Genomic DNA, 22,318 nt, shown 5'->3' on the forward strand with positions numbered 1-22,318 from the left:
GTGTCATTATGCTTCTTGAACAGTTCTTCAATCTGTTCTATTCCCTTCAGATCACTAGGCCTGAAGTAGAAGATAACGCTTTCTAAGTCCGTTAGCACATTACAGATTGGCTGCCAGCAGTATAAATTCGGTTCAAACATCCAGTCTCCTACATAATAATCTCGTTCGTAAGGTCCCCAGTCAAATGAATGCCTTAACAGATGCTGTGCCACATACAGCGCTTTGTTTTCGCGTAGCTTCATTCGTGATTCGTTCGACTTTCCGATGATCCCCTCGAGCCTGTCGTGCAATCTTCGGACTTCATCGGTGAAGTTCTTAATAGCGCTCGGGCTAGGATCGTAAGGCCGATAATGTTTCCGAATCTCCTCCGGAGTCACCCCCGGTTTTGACCCTAACTTTTCGGGCATTAACTTGTGGTATTTCTGGACAAGTTCGTTAAGAAACGAGTCTAAACCGACACGTTTCGCCTCGTCCGAAAAGTCACAACGACCAAGACCATTTGTCTTCGGTTCGTCTGATTTGCTTCGAGTCAAGAGAATTACAAGTACAATGACCAGCGTTAACAGAAGTATTATTGGAATGGCGGCCAGCACAATTTTAACAAGGCGATATTCTGTTCTTGAGCGAGGTTTGTCTTTTCCTGATTTGTTTGGCAAAAATGCCACCGTGGAGACTGGGGAGCCTGGCATTCCATTTTCTGACGAAGAGGATGATTTGGTTCGCTGTGAAGTCATCTAAATAAAGAATAGAAACGCATCATAAATTGTTTAACAGGAAGGGTCTCCTTATATAGAATTCTTAGTGAAGTGTGTTGAAGCAAGTGGCCAGTAGGTGTTGAAAATCGTATTTTTGGTAAATCGGTTTAGGTACCAAAAGGGTACCTAAGGTACGTTTTCAAAGTATGTCCCAAATAGAGCAATTTTTGATTGAGTGTCGAAAGTAATCCGGAATTGCTATGGTTTTGTGGTTTTGCTCTAGATGACCTAGATCGCCAATACAATATGTCAGTGTTTTCTATCTTAACACGTGCAACCCTTAACGAGACCTCAATTGCTAAAAATATTGGAATTCTTTCCTGCACGCCCTAAGTGAGACAGAAATCCGTAATTTGCACCCCTAAGCGAGATGGCGAGCATCCCCGTCCCATTCATATGGGAGGCCCCCCCGGATCGCTTATCTCTAAAATATTCTACATTGTTATCCCTAAGGTTGATCACAGAAATGGATCCTGGGAGCGGTCACGTCTGTATGGGAGTTTTCCCTCCCCTCCTCCCCACCCTGGCTGTCCAGTAACGAGCCCTCTATTTTTAATTTCCTCGCGTGGTAAAATGACACATCCATGCATATGACACGAACTTGACCACGTGATCATTATGGCGTTTTACCACATTGTCCACTAAAAAAACAATAACGCCTAAATACTAGAGATTAATAGGAAACCGGAATATCAAAGAAGAATGTAAGAGTCATACAATATCAATACCACAGAACTCCTTCACCCATCACCGCTAAACCACGCGCGAGTGTTGCCGTCTCGCGCGCGCTCTCGTGTGGGACCCCACAGTGCGCGCGGCAAGCGATCACCGGCGGAGACGGCCAAAATCACGGACAAAAACAGTGTGTATAAATTCCTTTCAGTAATCCCACAAGTAGTCACATGAGACTTTGAGTGTGTTATCAGAAGGAGGTACTTCAACACTTTACAAAGCAGATTTTTTCGATTCCGGTATTGTTAGTAATAAAAAATTAAATTTGATGGTTTAAGGTTTATTTAGTTCGTGTCTCGAACAATTCTGTTCATTGCTGAAGACAATAAGGTTACATTGCTAATTTGTTTAATAAAATATCAAACAGAACGAACTTGAGCGAGTGGGCAACTGTAAAATTTGGATTTCCGGATTTTTTTTTGCATTTTTTTTCTTAAGAATATTTGGTTTTTAACGGATTGCATTAATTCCAAGAGTTTTAATATAAACAAAAAGCTCTGACTAACACGAGCTTTTCAACGTCTTTTAAAGGCCGTTCTCTGCAAGTTGCAAGTGCGCATAAACAACAAAACAGCATTCGCAAAATTGGGCGACCGGAATATATTTTAAAAAATAAAATTTCCAAGCACTTATGAATAATTGACAACATTACTTCCGTTAGTCTACAGTAGGTTTTTGATTTATCAACTGCCTGAGGGCCTTTTAGAAGATGGAGATTTCCTTTATAATGGCGCGTCCGCAAAGTCTGCTAAATGAAGCGATTGACGCAAGTGAGTTACCAAAAGAACCGCTCTATACAATGAAGATTTTTATCGCTAGAAATTTCATTGCCAGTTCCGTCCATATCACACCGATCAGCTTAGTTAACTCGATCTGATCTGATACTTTTAAACAAAGTTTCTCGAATGCACGTTAGAAAAAATATTTGCATTTCTGTCAGCAATTACATTCATACTATATAGTAGATCTCGAGACCCTTATGAACCCATTTAACTGACTTGCACGCTTGGCATTTAAATGGCTTCCATGCACGTGCATAACCGTCATTGGTTTATTTTCGTGGCATCTGTTGACATTTTGATCCACACGACAAAAAAGACATGCTGCTATTTCGAGCTCATTGCACACCTTTTTTAAATCAAATCGAGAACATATACCAATTTCATCAGCTCAAGCACAGAATATTGAAAGTCTTTCAGCTAAGTGCTCAGTATTTGCCATTAAAATTCCACTCATAAAATGTCTTTGGAATTCGCATTGAAAGCGATGCTATGAGGAAAATGTTCTAGAAGTCTTTGGCGATCACTTGGGAAAAGCGAAAGAAAACGCCTGATTTTAGGAAAACAGAAACCAAAACTGCTTTGTTTTGAGTTAGAAGTGTGCTTACAGAGAAACAGGTTACAATACAGCTCATCCGATCGATTAATAACTTAAAACAACAAACCTCTTAGCTCACTCCGCTGTCTCGCCTTCAAATTGTATCTTGACTACAGACGAATGTGAAGGGGTCAAACGTGTTAGTCCAAAAACGTCCGTCTTATTGACAGCAATAGAGGTATTATGTTATCCCTTGAACGAAAACTTCGCTAAGTAAAATTTCCAAAGAATCTGCCCCTGCTTTGTATGACTTACACCGACCACATCCCTGTAGTTTTCCACATTGTGCTTGTTTACTGTACAGCAAGCTCGCTGCTCTGATTTCCATTGGTGATATTATTGATTTAAACAAAGTTAACACTAAATTATTATGCTAATTGTTTTCTGTACGCCAAGCAGAATTATCATACAGTAATTGCATACTGAAGCTGTGAAAATGGAAGTGTTTTCCACTTTTCGGCTTTAAATCGTCACTTTTATTGTTTTCTGAAAAGATAAGTTCCATTTAATACTCGTGGCCACACGATCGATTTCGCACTAACATTGCAATGAAACGCAAAAAATGTAACCCACTTGAAAGTTTCTTGATTTTCAAAAAGTTACTTTGCCTTATTTAACAGATAACGCAAAATGCAATTGATTTCAATGTTGTTTTATCGAATGATTTTTTTTTCTTTATGGAATCAATATGTACTTTTTGACAATAACCTTTTCACCTCATAGCCTACTTTCGCGCCTGGATAAAACGACAATCGGAGGCGTATTTGCTTTGAAATTGAGCGCACATTTCGCCCATTATGGTAAATTGATGGTGCTTTTTAAGTCCTCAGGCGTTTTTTGGTTGAATTGATTAAAAGAAAATGTGTTTGTGAAACTGCGAATCAACTATTCGCTTCAGAATTGTGCCAAAGAAAAATTACAATTACACATCAGTTAAATTAATCGGTAGGAAAAACTGTAATGGATGTTATTAACGTTCGTTGTACAGTACTATTTTATGTCACGAGAGATTTTTGCTAGTTGAATGGTAAATCCAGTCGAATCAATTTCTCATTAATAAGTGATTGGTTTTCGACAAGCCGGCCGGCTGTTTTTGCCTGCCGATTTCATTCAGCGGTTGAATTATTGCTTAGATATTGAATGATGATTAAAGCAAGTCGAATTCAGCGTCACAGCATGCTTAATAAACAATTTTTTAAACAATACCTACCATGAGTCCATGTTGAACTGTTCAAATCCGCGAGAGATCTCAAAGAAGCTATTCACATGGTAATACAATGATCTGAGCCGATCGAGTTATCAACAAGCTTTCTTCTTAAAGGAACAACGCTTTGCTAGCCTCAAGGTGCAAGGCAGAGCTTTATCGCTTCTGTGTATACAACGCGAAAAATTTGCGCCGTGACACTTATCATGATATGAGATCCAATGACTGGCTCATGACGTCACGGCACGGCAGATTTTCATCTCGCAAACCATCCGTTCTGTTGCCTTATCTGCAGAAAATCCCAAAATTAACTTTCAAATAAAGCTTTTTCCGTGAGAGCTCCCTGTTAAAATTCAATTTCAACGCTTTTTATCGCAAACAATTGTAAAAAAGATTTCCGTTCATCCTTTACGAGAGAGGCAGCTGTTTGAAAGCGGAGAAGGAAATTATGCTGAATTGATATTTAAGTTGGAAATGCATACGAAGTCTAATTAAAAGAAAAATAAATGATGAATTACGGGGGATTTAATTTTTTCCCTCTTACAGCGACCTCGCTTGGGCGCCTTTAAAGCCTACCCGAGCGGAGGGTGGGGTGAGGTTATTGCGGACGGTAGGGGCTGGATTCTATATAATAAAGTATATAAAAAAAATTGGCCAATTTTTTGTTTTTCCTTTGTATTAAATCCGTCTTTATCTTGCTCAGTCGTGACAATCCTTGCTTTTTTTCACTTTTTTTAATTTCTTCTTGGGCGTTTTTCTATTTTATAAAACTATTATTTTAAGCCATATTCGTATTCTCGGTATTGGACTGGAACTAGCTTGCAATGGAGGCTAATGCGGGGGAATATCATTAAAAAGAGCTTCATGTCATTTGCATTTGATAAGATTCTCCGCATTAGCCTCCATTGCAAGCTAGTTCCAATTTTGTAGATCAAAAAATGACTGAAAATACTTGTGATATAGCTTACACCAGAAACCCATAAGGGTTGAAACGTGTAACTCCCTATGTTTTGCATTGTACAAAGCGTTTGCACATTCGTTTACAGTAAGTACCATATTTGGAAAATCAGGAGAAACATTTAACCAATCAAAACGACTATATTTGGATTAAATTCACAGCGCGCGCTAGCTCGCGCTCGATGGCGTAATCTTGTTTTTGAACAGGCTTGGTTGAATAAAGTTAAATTTGGTTAAATTCTCCTGTTTCATCTTCTTGAAATAGTCTGGAGAACTTCGCTTCGATACACTAAATGTATTTCTTTAGTTTCTGTGAGAAATTTACGGTGTTTAGGTCGAAATTCAAGCAACTTACTGCAACTTACTGCAACTTACTGTTTTCATTGCGTCATTCATTGCGTGCAGCCACGCATGTTTTGGCTCTGGAAATTTCTGCTTTTTGTGCCATACTGAGACCTGATTGAGCTGGCCCATCTCTTGAGCAGCTATTGTAACGTGAAACTTAACACAGTGGGCTGAACTAACGAGCTTTCAGCGACGTTTCTTGACGAATTGAGAGGTTTTCGGAACTTGTCGGAAAACTTGGATATAACGGAACAGTTTTCTGTTGATCGCGTAACCACATCTGATCTACGCGAGTTGTAACGGCTTTGTACGCGAAGGCTAACGACTGACGCTACTGTCAACGCGTGGAGGAACGGGCGCTGCGCGCGCAAATAATAACGAACTTAGAGCGCGCTTTGAAGAACTCTCTATCAGCTCTATTACTCGCACCAGCGCGCGCACCATGTGAAAACGTCTTTTTGTGATACAAACTGTACGTGCGCGTGGGTGCGATAAACAGTAAAAACAGTCATAAAACAACGGTCGGTGGTGATTGTGATGGCTCACCTTGCAAGACGGATATTTGAATGCCGGAGCACATTGGTAGTACTTCTTATTCTGTGGGCAGCGACAGGAAGTGAGAGTAGTGACCCGCGGTTGATAGATAATGCGGCTGTAGTACAAACTAATTGTTCTAAATGCGGATGGCGGAAAAGTTTAGGTCAACACACCAAGTTATCCACAAAACCTGTGGCGTATTATGCTAACTCAATCGCAGCACGCCGAATCTTACTACTTAGTGGCGACATCAGCACAAATCCTGGACCGAGTAAGGATTGTGTGAGAGTCAGTAAGGATTACCTGGAACAGTTTGCAAAAGCGATTAATCCGCGATCAAGAAACCTAAACGTTGCTCATATTAACATCCGTAGCCTGAGAAACAAACTGGATGAGGTTAAACTCCTACTGCATTTGTGTCGCTTTGATGTGTTGTCAATAACTGAGACCCATTTGGATAACAAGATATCGGACCGTCAATTAGAAGTCAAAGACTATAAGATAGTAAGAAGGGACCGAGGCGTAGGCACGGCTGGTGGGGGCTGCGTGGTATACGTGGCCAGTTACATATGTTCCTACCGCCTGAGAGTCTTGGAAACACAAGAGGTCGAGGGGATATGGCTGAAGCTGTTAATCGACTCTAACGCTTTTATAGTTGGAACAATCTATAGACCTCCATCGGACGGCGCATTTTATGAACGGTTTCACGTGATTCTGGAGAAGGTATGGAGGAAATACAAGAACGTTGTCATTGTGGGTGATTTCAACTGCGATTACGCGCAACGAAATGGTGACATTGTGTTGTCAACCACCGGTAGTAAATTACAGACATCACTACTTCAATTTGACTACACCGTTATTAACAACGAGCCTACAAGAGTGACACAAGACACCTCTACACTTATAGACCTTGTCATTGCAAGCAGAGCAGGGCTTATCAGCAACACACGTAATCTGGAGCTAGGTATCTCGGATCACATGTTAGTGTATGCTTGTGTTCAAACAAGAGTCCGAAGACCACCTCCTAAAATAGTCAAAGGCCGCACCTTTAAGAAATTCAATCAGTGTGAATTCATCAGGGATTTGGAGGACGCTCCCTGGTGTGTGTGTTCTGCGTTTGATGATCCTGATGACTGTTACTGGGCGTGGTCAAACATCTTTAACGACATCTGCAACAGACACGCACCTTACAGGGAAGTGAAGATCAGAAGTCAGTCTCTCCCGTGGATAACACCGCAGATACGCCATACAATGAACCAGAGGTTTAAAATCCTACTGATGGCCAGAAGAACAAACAATGAGGAACTCTGGAAAATATACCGCGAGCTGCGAAACAAAGTAACGTTAGACGTCAGAAAGGCAAAGTGCAAATATTACACAGAACTATTTGCTGAGGTAAAAGATTGCAAGTCCTACTGGAGGCTGATAAAGGAATCTGCTTGCTTTAAAACTTCCTCACCAATTATGGCGATGAAAGGACCTGGCGGAGAAACCGAAACATCAGATCTGGCTATTGCGAACATTTTGAACGAACATTTCGCTACAATAGGAGAGAAACTAGCCAGCGGCCTTCCTCAAGCAGAGCGACAGCACCCCTTAGCAAACCTATCCCGTGTCACACCCACGGTAATGACAATTGATCTAACAACAGATATTCTCAAGAAGGCGCTTTTTAAGTTGAAACCAGACAAAGCAAGTGGCCCGGACCACGTTTCCTCCAAACTTCTAAAGTATGCTGGTAATGTCATCATACCGTCACTGATGTCTGTCTTCACTGCGAGTACTGCATCCAATACTGTCCCTGCTACTTGGAAATTAGCTAATGTGTCGTCATTATATAAAAATGGTGACGAGACAGACAAGCATAACTATCGTCCGATATCCCTTTTGTCCGTTCCTGGGAAGCTGATGGAGTCATGTGTGGGCTCCATCATCACCACGCATATAACAAATCACGACTTAAGTAGCAGGAATCAGTGGGCATACAGAAAGGGCTATTCGACAGAACTGCTGCTGGTGAAGATGACTGAAGACTGGAGAACAGCGCTGGACAGTAACCTGGTGGTGGGAATAGTGTTTGTGGACTTCCGCAAAGCCTTTGATTCTATATCCCACTCGCTGCTGCTACAAAAACTCCAAGGGCTTGGCATTTCAGGAGACCTTTGGTCTTGGATCAAGGACTACCTTTCAGAAAGAACTCAGGTCACAGTAATTAACGGCAGTCGATCCAGCCTACAGACAGTGAAATTTGGCGTACCACAAGGATCTGTTCTTGGTCCTCTACTTTTTGCATTGTTCTGCAATGATCTGCCAAATATAACCGATGGTAGTGAAGGAGAACTACACATGTATGCTGATGATACAACCATCTACGTCGCGGCCACATGTCCGGACAAGGTAGCCAACGTGCTAAATTACATCTTACGGAAATTATATCGCTGGTGTTGTCAAAATTTGCTGACGCCACACCCGGGAAAAACAGAATATATGCTGCTATACCGAGGATCGTTTACTGGCCCTTTACAAAGCATTAAGCTTGGGGAAAATAACATCAGGCAAGTCACCTCAGCAAGGTGTCTAGGTGTCCAAATAGACAGTGCGCTCAAATGGAACATTCATGTCAAAGAACTGTGTAAACGTTTCACCCAGAAACTGAACCTTTTGAGATCATTGTATTTTTTGCCAATTCCTGCGAGAGTTGACTTTTATTTTAAAGTAATTTTACCGTCTGTAATGTACGGTATTATAGTCTGGGGGTCGTGTGGCTCAACTCTTTTCAGTGACTTAGAAAAAATCCATGTGCGTGCCGCCAAGTTAATTTTCGACTTAGACTGGTTCACCCCTTCAGAGGACGTACTGCGTCAAGCGAAGTGGACACCATTGAGGCAAATGTATATCCGTAGGGTACTTTGTTTTGTCTTCAAATGTGTATCTGGAGGTGCTCCGGTCCAATTACAACACTTGTGGACGGAGCAGAAGACTAATTATAATCTTAGAAGGAAAAATTGCTTGTCAGTACCAAGACCAAAGACTGACTTTCTCAAAAAGTCGATTACTTATGAAGGGGCCACATTATGGAACTCTTTGAATAACGAGGCCCGCCTTAAAGAATCGTTGGCAAGTTTTAAGGATGCTTTGAAAGTATTAGGCATTTAGAGGCTGTGTATTTTTTGTTTGTTTGGAATGCTTAGTTTGTAGTCTTTATTTGTTATTTAAGAGTTTAGTTAGCTTCATAATAGTAATTTGTAAACACGACCACATCAGCTATGCTGCAAAACATTTATCGTGTATAAATAAAAGCTTTTATTATTATTATTATTATTAAAACCAAAAATTATGTTGCGTGTGTAACGCATTCGCGTACAAATTCTTCGTGTTTCCAAATATGGTACTTAGCAAAATGAATATTCAAACGCTGTGCGCGCGCGTTACACGTTTCAACCCTTATGGGTTTCTGCTTACACTCAATCCTCTGCACGCGCAACCTCACATTCGTATAACAGCGTTGTCATTGAACCGACAGTGGGAATATACAGGAAGCGTCACTCTACAACCCGGGTCAGTTTTATGTGCTTGGTAACCGTACTTTGTTACCGAGCATCGGAAACAACATTCAAAGGGCCTCGAAACCAGTAATTAAAAACGTTTGCCCAGCTAGTTGAGTTGTCCCTAGGTGAGCGTTTATAAGCCAGCTAGGGTTACCGTGGCGCCAGTCAACCCAGCTGGCTTGTAAACACGTCGTTGAAAAGAAAAACTGAGCGAGCACTAGGGCAACTCTCTTGCTGGTGTGTATTGTATGATTTTTGTAAATAGTGCGAAGTAATAAAAATCTGAAAAATCTAGGGTAGCCCTAGCAATAGGGTTACCCTACCTCTTTGTAAACAGGGTCTTACAAGAGGGTCACTTTATAGGGATTCTACGGTACTGACAGCGAATTATGGGATAAATAATGTGTTACCCTCCATAAATAAAGACCTTCTTCTTCTTCTATTTTTTTAGAGAGAATTTTCTCAAACAGAATTGATGTTTTCAAACCGACAGAAAGAACTCAACTAAAGTTTCCAGTTTTTGACTGAGCTTCTCTTGGTAACCTCTATGTAAAACAAACAATTGAGACAGGCGTTTTTGTATGGCACATTTGAGGCTTTATTTATTTTAATACTTTCCTTAATTAATTTCAATTCTTATAGAAACAATAATCACGTTATTAACAGAGTATCTATTTGCAACATACGTGTACACTTGTCGCATTTCTTACGCGTACCCTGTGCCACGGCTGGAGAAAAATTTCCTGTACTGGTTTTAAAAAAATTCCACAGAACAAGTTTTATCACGAAGTGAAAGGAAAGTAGCAAAACTGATATGACCACTGATTCAAGAGCTGAAAAAAGGGACTGCTTATAGCATCAACTGTCATGGCGTTGGTCCAAATTATTCATGATACTTTTACATTTTACATAACTATGATAAAACAGAAATGAAATAGGAAAGGGTAATGAGAAGGGATAGTGCTGAAAAAATTTCATTGTCTTTCAAGCTTCTCAGAAATTTTGCCTTTCTAGCAGGAAATTTTCAATTGTTACACAAAGGTGTTCTGTGAAAAGTGGATTTTCCTGAAAAACAGCAACAACTGATACAAACAACAACGATAGCATAATGTTAAATTTTTTAAAAATTTCTGGGAGGAATATGAAATTTTAAAGTGATTGTCAATCCCAGCGAGAGTATACACGTAGTTCTCTATGCTGTGAATTTATTACAAAAAGTTGTTTATTTTTTGCATCGCATTCCTGGTTTAGTCGCACTGGCTTTGCGGTAGTTTAAAATTGTCACCCTATTCTGGGTAATGTTTACTTATAGGGCATATTTGCTTCAGATTCACATCATTCATATTGTAGACCATTGTACGATCACTTTTTTTGACTAAGATCATGGAAGAAGAAAAATTGCACAGCCCTAATACTGTCTAAACGTTTTCAGGACAAATGTGGTTCTTTTTTCAAGAGATTACAATCGCGATCGCTCAGTAAACAATAAGTCTCTTTTTGAGAATTTTAATCAAGGACGAACAAAGAAAACGATAATACCGGGGAAAATATTGCCTAATTGGCTCTTCACGTTTCGTCATTGATTAATCGGTTACCATAGCCTGTACGCGTAACCAGAAATGCGACGCAAATAAATACAGGTAAACTTGCTAGTCACCCGTGAACTGAACAACAAGTTCACTACCCGTTGAAAATTCAAAATTTGAAGATACTGGTGCTTTATAACTAAATCTTATATTTCCTCAAACAAAATAGCGTGAATTTGTTGTAACAAAGAGGTTTATATTTAGCCTAACAAATCTTTTTTAATCGATAAGTGCCATTCGGTTAGTGAAAGTGGGAAAACGTGCATTGTTTTTACTAACCGGTACATCTCACTTTGCACGTCAATCTTTTGTTATTGTAGCAGATAGTAATTGTAATTGTAATTGAAAAGTAGCAAGTCCGGACTGTCTCAACTTTACACCCAAAGGAACAGCCGCGTTTGGTACCTGAAACAACAAATAAAAGCTTTATAAAATTTCAAGTTACAGAATATTTGAAATAATGTTTTTGGACAGTGGGGTGGTAGCCACCACCACTTTATACACTTAGACCTTAGACCTTACTATATTCAATACTTAGAAAACAAAAACAAAACCAATTGATCTGAAAGGTGGATCGACCGGCGTGCTAAGGCGCCTGAACAACACTCCTGGTCACTTCATGCAGTGAGACCGAAGGCGGGCTTTACTCTTCTGATATATACAAAATTTAACTTCCCTGATTAGTGTCCCAATACAGAAGAAAGAGAGAGAGTTTGTAGTCACATACAAGATTCATTTAATGTTTCACTTACGTTTTGAAGGTGTTCTGTCCATAGGTGTGTCCATGTCTGTCGGAGCCCTGTCTACCTTGACAACAAGGTAAATGGGTAGCTTGGCACACAGCTGCGCCATCTCGTCATTCAGACTGGAACGGTCATCAAGGGTCCCGGCAACCTCGAATTCTTCTTCAGTTTGACCTTTGGCCAACGAAACACCCGCTTTACTTGCCCGATCCTGGTGGGTAGTTATTTAAAAAAAAGGCAAAACTCGTTACTACTTAAGCAGTTATTTACCTGGAATGTCTATCGTCATACGACCAGTCATATTTTTTTCTCCCCTTAAATCAATATCTTATTTTCGAACTCCTTCAGTGTAAAACAGTTAACTGACCATTATGAATAAGAGGAATATAAACTTACCAGAAGTCGCTTTAAGTCGGCCGGCTTTGGAAAATTTTCAGTAGAGTTACTCAGAAAGCAGGATTTGGCCTCTGGAAGACGTGCCATCATCAAATTCTGCCAAAAAGTTTACATACATTGTTTGTATAAACATATACATACAAAAGCGTCTGCACTTAAATAACACTTCATACCGGTAGTCCGAGCATTTCCACTTTTAGTTTTGAAATGATCTACCAGGGGTTTCAATAAGTTTTGGCACAAGTGGGTAGAATATAAAAACAGGCGGGTATCAATGGAAGGCCCAACGGACCTTTCCCCTCTAGGGGGGTCCGGGGGCATGCCCCCCCGGAAAATTTTGAAATTCTATACTCTCGTAGGTGCATTTTCCTGCATTTTGGGTACTTTTAAGATTACTTTGTTGTATGTTGTTTGTTTGGGGATGGAACTGTATTTCCCTCGGTTGAGATATTTGGCTGACTGATCTCACTATCTAATGAGCTACTTTCTGAAAGATAGATCACCATTTTCCGAAATAAGACACTAGACAAAGGTAAGTTGAACATGTGATTTTAATTTTTCGTATTCGAAATGATACGCGAACGTTACGCAATAAATCAGTGCAAACTTTTCAAGTTTCTAGGCAAAACCCTAACCTTTTAATGTATTCAACTTACCCTGCGAAGAATTGACCTCGTTTGACCTTTTTTTTTTAGGTTCCGGGGCGTAAAATGCCAACAGCGTCTGTCTTTTATTTTTAGCGGCCATATTAATATTCACGCTTAGTCCCAGTCTCCCTCGATTTCAGAGTGCCTGGTAGATTTTTTTCGCGCTTTGAAACGATGATTTTACGTGTCATTACAAGACTTCGCTTCACCTTTTATGGTCCAAAGGACAGGGTAAACACCAGAATATCTTTTCTTTTTATCTTTCCTTTTCTTTCCCTAGAACCTGACAGTAATTTTATGAAATTTCTTGGTAGAAATTCGTAGCTGCGGTGAAATGATCTGGTCTGATAAGATATTCGCATTACGCTTCAAGCGGGTAGTCCGCCCATCACAAGCGGGTAGATCTACCCGCTACCCGGCTATTATTGAAACCCCTGATCTACACAATAGCGTAAAGCCTTTTTTCCAAGTCTTCCCGGAGTGTGTTACATTAAAGGGGAACTCCGGGGTAAAAATGAAGTTATTTGGTATATTTGGCCTATATTTCCTACTTCTTTTTTTGAAAACGGTTTCTTCAGATCGTTCATTTTAACCTATATATTTTACCTGAAAGGCAAGTGAAAAATGCGATTAGAGTTCCGCCATCTTGGAAGAATATGAGCCGCGTTATGTCGGCCAGCAGTACGATGTGACGTCACAACGTCAAAAGCTTTTTCGCGGGATCTTCAAACCATACTATAGTTTCGCTCGGTTCGCTCTTATTTTCGGCAACGTGTCTTCATATAGTTTTATTTGGCTCGCTTTCCTAAGTGTTTCCACGAAAATGGTGAACTGCTGTGTCCCTGGATGTACCAATTATTCAGCAAAGACAGCAGACGTAAGCTACCACCAAATTCCATCGGACAAACTGCGAAGGAAAGCATGGCTAGAGAGGATACGACGTTCGAATATGCCGCCAGTAAAATACAGCTATGTTTGCAGCGACCACTTCTTGCCAAGCTGTTTTGAGTTGGATCTTCGATCGCAGATGACGGGCCAGAAGAGTAATTGCCATCTGAAGGAGGGCGCTATACCGTCCGAAGCCAAAAAACCCTCGATTGTCAAGCGAAAATCGCCTCGAACGACGGAGGCAACAAGAAGTTAGTGATTTCTTTTTGTGTACTGTTCATATGTTCATCCTCGCTACAGAAAAAGACGTTTTTTGGCACCGCAATTTTTTCCAGAAACAGGGAAATTTATTTGTTGACTGTTTTTGTGACAAATCTTGACAAATCGTTCTGACGGATCAGTGTGACAACGAGCAGTTACTCATTTTAAACCTCGTATTTTTCCAAAATAAACTTCAACCATTTCATGTGATTTGGCAATCATTCAATCATCTTCTAAAAACGCCATATGTCTTGTTGCTTTCTGTTTAAAGATACTACCTTCCAATGAACTTGAGAGGAATTATTTACTCCTCGGTTTTGTAACTATTGCCACTTTTGGGTTAGTCACGAAAGGTCACGAAACGAAGAAAATGGGATGTGCTCAATAATTCTGCTTGGTTCCCATTCAAAACAACATTTTCATTTGTTTATTAGGCTGTTGCAGAACTATTACTGGCTGCCAGTAACGATAAAAACACATCCCCAGTTGAAGAAATTAGTATCGAGGAACCCATCATTGTTGACAACATTTTACAACCCTGTTGTGCATGCCCATGGATGTATGATGTTGGAACCCAGTGCTGTTTCGATCCCATAACCCTCAAAAATGTGGCAACTCAAACAGCTAAGAATGAAGCAATTGCACGTCCTAATGTACATGTAACAGTGACGTCAAACAATGACCAACCCCTTCCAGTACATGTAAATGCAGAAGAATGAAATATTAAAAATGATCATTCCTATGCCATGCAAGTCCCCACTCCTTTGATTTTCCCTTCATATGAGGATGACAGCTTAAATGCAACATCCCATTGCCATTTGATACCTTTTATGACAAGAACATGTTATGTTATGTTCCAGCTTAGCAGATTTTGCATATTTGTTGTTTACACGTCATTCATACTTTTTATGATCACAAAAAAAAAATGACAGTATTTTTACACACCAACAATATATATATAATGTACTTTCACAAGCTGATAACTTTTTAAGTTGTTGGCTGGCAAGAAATTAAGACTATCTGTATTGCATGTTTTTCTTTTTAGTTAGAAGAAAAGTAGTGTCACAAAGACACACAACAAAGAAAGCACTGAAGTGTGCGTGACATTGTGAAACAGGACAGTGCAATAAACAGCAAGTGGAAAAAATGGCAAGGGGCTTGAGGTGGAACAGACTATTGCAATTGTCTTGGTTGTTCTCTGTTTCTCGGGGTTTTTTTCGTCACTGGTGTGTTTCGCAAGTTCCTACACCCAAGATGAGCCAAATGTTGATTGTTTTCTATGGACGTTTGTTAATTTCTCACGTGCCTCAGCTTTCGCGTGAAGCCAGACATTATGAAATCGACATTTCAGTTTTGAATCAAGTCGCCGTTTGAACATTGATCATGAAATATTCAACTCAAGAAAAGAATGGAATATAAAAGCGAAGAAAAAGTTCAGTCCTGACCCTTGAGAGGAACGCTTAGGTTGTTTTGTGCCCTTCCCTTCCCTTCCCCATTCAGTCCATCTATCCCTATTCCCCTCATCACTCGCTCGACAGCAAATTTTAAAGTAAGCCTGACATGCGGTAATCTCATGTCACTAACCTTTTTAAAATCAAGGATTACGTCTGCCTCTTTTCGATCAGGAGAAGTCTTTGGTACATGGAAAGTCTCTGTTTCCTTCTCAGTGTCAATTTCAACCTCTTCGTCATAATCCTTCCCGTCTTCAGTCTTCAACTTTAATTTATATTTTTCCACTGAATCACTAGCAGAATCCTGTAAAGGCTAAAAAAAAAACTAAAAATTAAATTTCAGCGCTCTTACTTGACTGTGAGGGAATTGGGGGGGGGGGGGGGGGCAGAGGAAAAGCAATTACCCAGTCCTCTTTTTCAAAGGAAAGAACTTGCCTACAACCGGTCGAGCTCACACGATCCAATGTAACTGCAACGCGTATTATGATTTGAAAGTGCTGGCAGTTATTCCTGTTGTCAGTAAATTACTTCATCTCAGTACCTTTTCTTCTTGGCCACATTTGCAGATGGACGAGGCAGAAACGGCAACAGCCAAAATAGCAAGGCACAAAATGAACAACTTGAAACCCTGGTGAATATAAAAAAAAAGAAAATATAAAAAAACGGACTACCCAAAACGGCTACTACATATCGACAACAAAATGAAATGTAAATGTTTAAATCATTTAACGAACGGGTCTATCTCCTCCATATAAGCTAATCAATCGATCAATAATTCCGCCATAGTGTTTAATCCCAATAACAGAGACCTGAGGTCATCTGGAAAGTTTGCACACTGATTGTATACATTAGCCGATTATATAATGAAGAAAAAGATACCTTTTAATAAGTTTTCTTTTTTATTTTTTTTTAAAGTGAATATTTCACAGCCCTTTAAGCGTAATGGTAAATCAGTGCTAAAAAAATTTTCGAATAAAACTTTACTTCCATCTTTCTCCTATTAACGAAAAATGTCAGTTCTTCGTTTTTCTTGTAGCATATTTAAAGGACTTCAACCGTTGTCTCCACTGACTATGGACACAGGCTTCTCCGTACGCCTTTTTATACCATGAGCCTGAAGGCTGCCCAGCGTTTCCTCATTTTTAACTTGATATCACGGATTGAATTCGAAGCGCCTTATTTTCTTATTTCAACACCACTTGCTGCCCTCGCTTTAGCTTGTGCCAGCACTTCCTTTAGCACTTCCTTCAGGGATAGACTTACAGCAACCCAGTGTTTCCTCATTTTTAAATTGAAATCACGGTCTGAAGCGCGTTATTTTTTTCCAACGTGACGTAGCTGTCCTCGCTTTTGCTAGGTTTAGCACTTCCTTCGCGAATAGACTCACCGACCGCACCCCCCAGCCCACCGCAATACAGATTCTTGTCATGCTAAACACGCGAAACAACCGAGAATTTGAGTCCCGGTCTAAAGAAACAGTAAACTGAGATACACTTTTGCATGTTGAAAAACTCACAGACGCGAACATATCTTAGAAATAAATTTAACCTTTTAATGTTCAAAGAAGATTTTTCCAGTAGCAGTGTGACATTACAGCAGAAGAATGAAAACCTCATTGAAGTTTTCGGCCGTAATGTTTTTAAACCAACAAAGAGCAGAAAGTTAGAACGGGGAGAATTCTGCTCTTTTTGGTGCGAGTTTTTTTTTTATTAAGCCACTATAGATCTTAGTATTCCATTCCTGTTGTTTAACCTGACCTCTCACAATGCTTGAGAAATACTTCCGTGACAGGAAGAAAGGTTAAGGTGGCTCTGCTGTTGGAATTGTTTTATCTCTACATATATTTCATGCCCCCGTTTTAGCACTTCCTTTAGCTATGGTGCTATTGCGCATGTTACAACAACTGACAGATTCTGATCCCATGCGGAAGAAACTGCAAATCTGAGTCCTGGAATAAAGAAATATTTATAACAGGAAAATTTGGCTGACACTTAAAATTACAAAGATGTAGACAGCTCCGGGCAATGACTTAAACTTTGATGAACTGTAAAATTCGAAAATAAACTCTGGGCTTTACATTTTCTCAACGCGCCTTTCGGATGGGGTTATTTTCTGGAGGTCTTATATAAGGGGGTGGGGAGAGGGGCCTTGTTTTCGTATGGAAATTTGCGTTTCATAAATCTTCGGGTTTGTTATCTGACAATGCTTTGGTGTAACCAACAAGTGTACCAACAAGACAAGTATCTGAGCATTTTCGAACAACGTAAAATGCAAAAGAAGCATCCCTACCCCCCCCCCCCCGGGAGAAGCACTTCAGTAGGCGGCTTGTAATCGGAAAAGTTAACTCTATCTCTGAGAGCTATAACTAAATATAAGCCCATGGGTTTATTTTCAGAAGGATTTTCTGTCTGAGATTTGGGGGCTTATTACTAATTATTTCTCTTTTGTGAGGAGAGTGGCTTAGTTTACGGTATTTAATTACATCGCTCTCAACAGATTTTTTTAGTAACAGTGTAACATAACAGCAGAGGAAGAAAAAACGAAAAACTCTGGGACCATGGTGTATCGAAGCTAGGAGGGAAGAAAAATTAACTTTAAGCCGTAATGACTCTGAGGCTACAAAGAAAAGTTAAATAGGACCGGAAAAAATCCGCAATTTTTATTAATTTCCGTTTTAGTCGGTAGTTCTGAATAATATCTGTACTTCCATATCCGCTGTATAACATGACCTCACACACTGCATAAGCAATACTTCCGGAGTTTTCTCCGGAATATTGTTCAGCTACCCCACTATAGTAGGTTCGCTTTTTCCTAGCAGGGTGCATATATGCCCTCGTTTGAGCACTTCCTTCAGCTATGGTACTATTGCGCATGGCAAAACAAGTGATAGTCCAATGTTGCAGAGCCGCTTCGATTTTTCCTTGTTTTTTATCTTGATTTTTCTAGAAAAAATCGCAGTGACCCTGTTGCCCTTGTTTTGGCACTTTTTGGCAGGTATGGACTCGTCCACCCCACCGTAGACAGATTTTTAACCCAAGCAGGAGAACTGAAAATTTGAGACCTTGATAAAGAATATTTATGACGGGAAAATTTGGCTGGCTTTTAAAATTAACAAGACATGCACAGATCCTGGCTATGAGTTTACCTTAGACATACAGTAAAATTCGAAAATAAGCCTTGGGCTTATATTTTCTCATGGGCTGCGTTTTCGGGAGGTCATGTATATGGTGGGGGAAGGGGGTATTTTGGGATGGAAATTTGCGTTTTAAAAATCTTTGGGTTTATAGTATATATTTGGACGCAATACTATGTCTGAGAATGTTTTAATGCAGACAATAATTGACTAGTTCGCATCAATTACCGGTACTCACTTTCGCGTATAACTGGTAGACAGTAGTAGACGGTGAATTGAAAGCGGAATTTTTGCCGCTCGCAGCAGAACAAGTGTAGTTAGAAAAGGAGCTATGTACCGGGGATTTCGCAGATTTTTGGTCTAAACTGTTCTGAAACTAGTGGTAGGCAACTTAACCCATAAAAAATATTATCTTTGATTATCTAAAGGGAAGATGTAACCTTAATTTGCGAATAGAAATCAAGCCACGACTATAAATATCGATTTTTTTTTTAAGACGCGCGGAAATAACTTGAAAAAAATAGCCTTACTTTTTCAAGTTTTAATCCATTTCCATTCGATCCATCCGCAGCCAAAGATGCTCGTTAACTGTTTCAGTGCTCTAATATAGCTATTTTTAATGAAAATGGACCATTATTTTTAGGTTTCCTGCAACACAAATATAAATTTTGGCTGAACAAAAATCTGGTTAAAATCCGTGACATAGTCTTAATCTCTCTTATGTCTGCAAAACTCAAAACAAGCAACGACGCTTCGATAAATCACCTTGCCACACGACGCTTAGACTCAAACATAAAACACCGAAAATAATAAAGCTTTAATGCAGATTTATTTTCGTGATATAATAGGTCAAATATGTGTTAAGAGCGCTAAAATGTTCGGTGTAATGTTACATGTAACGTGCGTTCCACATTTTCGTTAGCCTCCTAGTCCTATGCAGACGTTCTTTTGGCTCGTCGCGCAATCTGAGAAACATTGCGTGACGAGCATGGGATTAACTCACGTGCTGTTCCCAATGATTGTGTCTCTCTCTGTAAACCAAAGATCTTGGGTGCGAATTCCAACTGAGCCACTGAATTTTCTTTCACTAGCTAGGACTTACAGTGTATCGTTTGATACGAAGTATCATGTCCCTCATTCTGTTTTCATATATTTGGGCTATTAATTGGGAGATTAAAATGGTTTAACAGCCAAGGAAAGATACAACTTTTCAATTCCACAATTTAATGTTTCAGGAAAGAGAGTTCCTCGGTTTGCAGCTCGTACAAAAGTGAGAGACAGCAGACCGGAAATAGGATACAGTACAGTAAAAAGACTTCCGTTCATACTTTACGCCAGCGAGGCAGCTGCTTGAAAGCGGAGAAGAAAATTATGCTGAATTGATATTTCAGTTGGAAATGCGTACGAAGTCTAATTAAAAGAAAAATAAATGATGAATTACGGGTGATTAATTTTTTCCCTCTTTCAGCGACCTTGCTTGGGCGCCTTTGAAGCCCACCTGAGCGGGAGTGGGGTGAGGTTATTGCGGACGGTGGGGGCTCGAAATTAATCTTTTCTATTTCTTAAAGGAGCTAATGGAGCATCTTAAAAAATTGGGCAATTTTCTCAAGTTTGTCCTTCGTGATCCGCCTTAATCTTGCTCAGTCTTGACCATCCTTTTTTCTTTTTTATTTATTATTTCTTCTTTGTGTTTTTCTATCTTTGATATCTTAGAAAACTAGTTTTGAGGTTTTCTTTAATTTGAAAGTAATTTTGTAGATCAAAAAGTTACTTAAAATACTCGTGACATAGCTCCTTTAATAGAAACTTCGTACTCAATCCTCTGCAAGCGTATTCTCACATTCATCATTCCAACCTTGTCATGGACCCCACGGTAGGAATAGGATACGAGCCCGAAGCGAAAGAGACCGGAAGTTAACTAGGCAAAATTGTTATAAGGTTGCGAAAGGTTTTACTACTTCCGGGGGGGGGGGGGGTGCACCAGTTCGGAATTCTACGGTTCTAACAGCGAATCAAGAGATCTATTTTCTCTTAAAGGTCCCCGTGGTTAGCAATTTTAGAGTGGATTTTCTAAAACAGAATTGATGTTTTCAAACCGATGTAAAGAACTCAAAAAAGCTTTGAATTTGTAATTGATCTTATCTTGGTAACTATAATGAACAAAGGAGACAAGCTGTTTATTATGTGGCACATCAGTAGGCTTTCTTTATTAATTTTGTTTAATTATAACTCTCATACAAACAATAATCATGTAATAAAGGCACACATCAGGTTAACCTTGCTTGTTATTCCTATACTGAACAACAAGTTAACTAGAATGCACTGGCCGTTGAAATGCAACAAATTAGGATATTAGTGCTTAATGACTAAAATATAATATATAATCTTAAATTTTTCCAAAACAAATTAGTAATAAGTTGTAATAACATGAGGTTTTAATTTTATTTTAAGTTGTTTTATTTTTAAGACCCTTTAAGTTTTCTACATCGATTCTGTTGAGTGCCACTTGGTTAATTAAGGCAGGAAAAGCGATTTTTTTATATACATTTCGTGGTGCACACTTGTTTATAATGAGTGCGGCAGAAAGTAACAAAAAGAATTGTCCAGCAACACCTTTCGCTCTCGGTGCGACATTCCCGCCAACAAATGCCACGCGAACGTTTAGTACCTAAAACAACAAATAAAAGCTTTGTAACATTTCTAGTTAAAAATATTTGAAACGTTGTTATTAATATAGATACAGTAGCCAAATTATTATATCTTACTATAAACCATGTGCTTTAGCCGCACTGGGGGAGTTTCGGTGGTGTATTATATTTTGAGGACATGGTGAAAAAGAGGGCTTGGCTCAAGATCAAATATCAAGCCGGTCAAGCCGAGAGAACGAACGCGTCCTCCATGCAAGATCAATCTTTGACTTCATGATTGGATCGTTTGTCAATTTTAGTTTATTTATATGCCGTAATCACGAATCGCGATCCTCGAAACAGCAGATCACGCATAACACGCCACGCATAACCACTTTACCACCCTGAGATAAGTCACCAAAGAAGAGAGAGTTTGTAATCAAAGACGTTGTCTAAGTAAGTCAATGTCCCAAGTGTTTCACTTACGTTGTACAGGTGCACTGTCCATAGGTTCGTCCATGTCCGGAGCCTTGTCCACCTTGACAACAAGGTAAATGGGTAGCTTGGCACACAGCTGCGCCATCTCGTCATTCAGTTTGGAACGGTCGTCAAGAGTCCCAGCAACCTTGACTTTCTCTTCAGTTCGACTTTTGGCCATTGTAACTCCAGATTTGCTTGAATCCTGGTGTGCAGATAATTTAAAAAGGCAGAACTCTTAACTTTTAAACTTATTTAACTGAAATTTCTAATCAACAATTAGACTACGAGCCCGAGTTTTCTATGAGCAAATAGTCAACGAGGCGCAGCCGAGTTGACTAGCGCTCATAGAATACGAGGGCGAGTAGTCTAATTGTTTTAGTAGAAACTCTAAAGGATTGCAGTCCAAAACCTACAATATTGTGCACTTTGAAGACGAAAATCAAGAAAATTTACCGCTTAAAGAGCTACTCGCGCGCGCGACTGTTTTCTATCGGCGAATAGAAAACAGTGGGAGAACCAATCAGATTCGCGGATTTCCAATAGAACACAGCTGAGTTTCTACTAACGTAATATATATTACGACTAAAAAACGACTGATTGTAAGTTGAAGACGGTGTAGAAGTTGAATGTATTTACTTCGAATTTCTTCAA

At 39.6% G+C, this 22,318-nt stretch overlaps 2 protein-coding genes across 3 annotated transcripts in view; both read right to left on the reverse strand.

The window, feature by feature from the left end:
* LOC144628593 (uncharacterized) overlaps positions 1–4,569 on the reverse strand; it is a 12,242-nt gene extending 7,673 nt beyond the window's left edge. The window contains exons 1-2 of one of the 2 annotated variants that reach the window (XM_078486710.1): positions 4,075–4,569; positions 1–734 (exon numbers count right to left, since the gene is read on the reverse strand). The exon at positions 1–734 is cut by the window's left edge and continues 131 nt beyond it. In XM_078486710.1, coding sequence (XP_078342836.1) covers positions 1–734; positions 4,075–4,077 — 737 coding nt within the window. In that variant the 5' untranslated portion in view covers positions 4,078–4,569. Of the gene's footprint in view, positions 735–2,931; positions 3,139–4,074 lie in introns of those variants that run through there. The other variant, XM_078486711.1, reaches the window with a different exon arrangement.
* Positions 4,570–11,221: 6,652 nt separating this feature from the next.
* LOC144628635 (uncharacterized) overlaps positions 11,222–22,318 on the reverse strand; it is a 33,292-nt gene continuing 22,195 nt past the window's right edge. Inside the window, exons 5-6 of the mRNA XM_078486777.1 lie at positions 21,674–21,869; positions 11,222–11,446 (exon numbers count right to left, since the gene is read on the reverse strand). Coding sequence (XP_078342903.1) covers positions 11,316–11,446; positions 21,674–21,869 — 327 coding nt within the window. The 3' untranslated portion in view covers positions 11,222–11,315. The remainder of the gene's footprint in view (positions 11,447–21,673; positions 21,870–22,318) is intronic.

The sequence above is a fragment of the Oculina patagonica genome, chromosome 10 (genome assembly GCF_052425735.1).
Source record: "Oculina patagonica isolate OP01 chromosome 10, crgOcupat, whole genome shotgun sequence".
Taxonomy (NCBI): Eukaryota; Metazoa; Cnidaria; class Anthozoa; order Scleractinia; family Oculinidae; genus Oculina; species Oculina patagonica.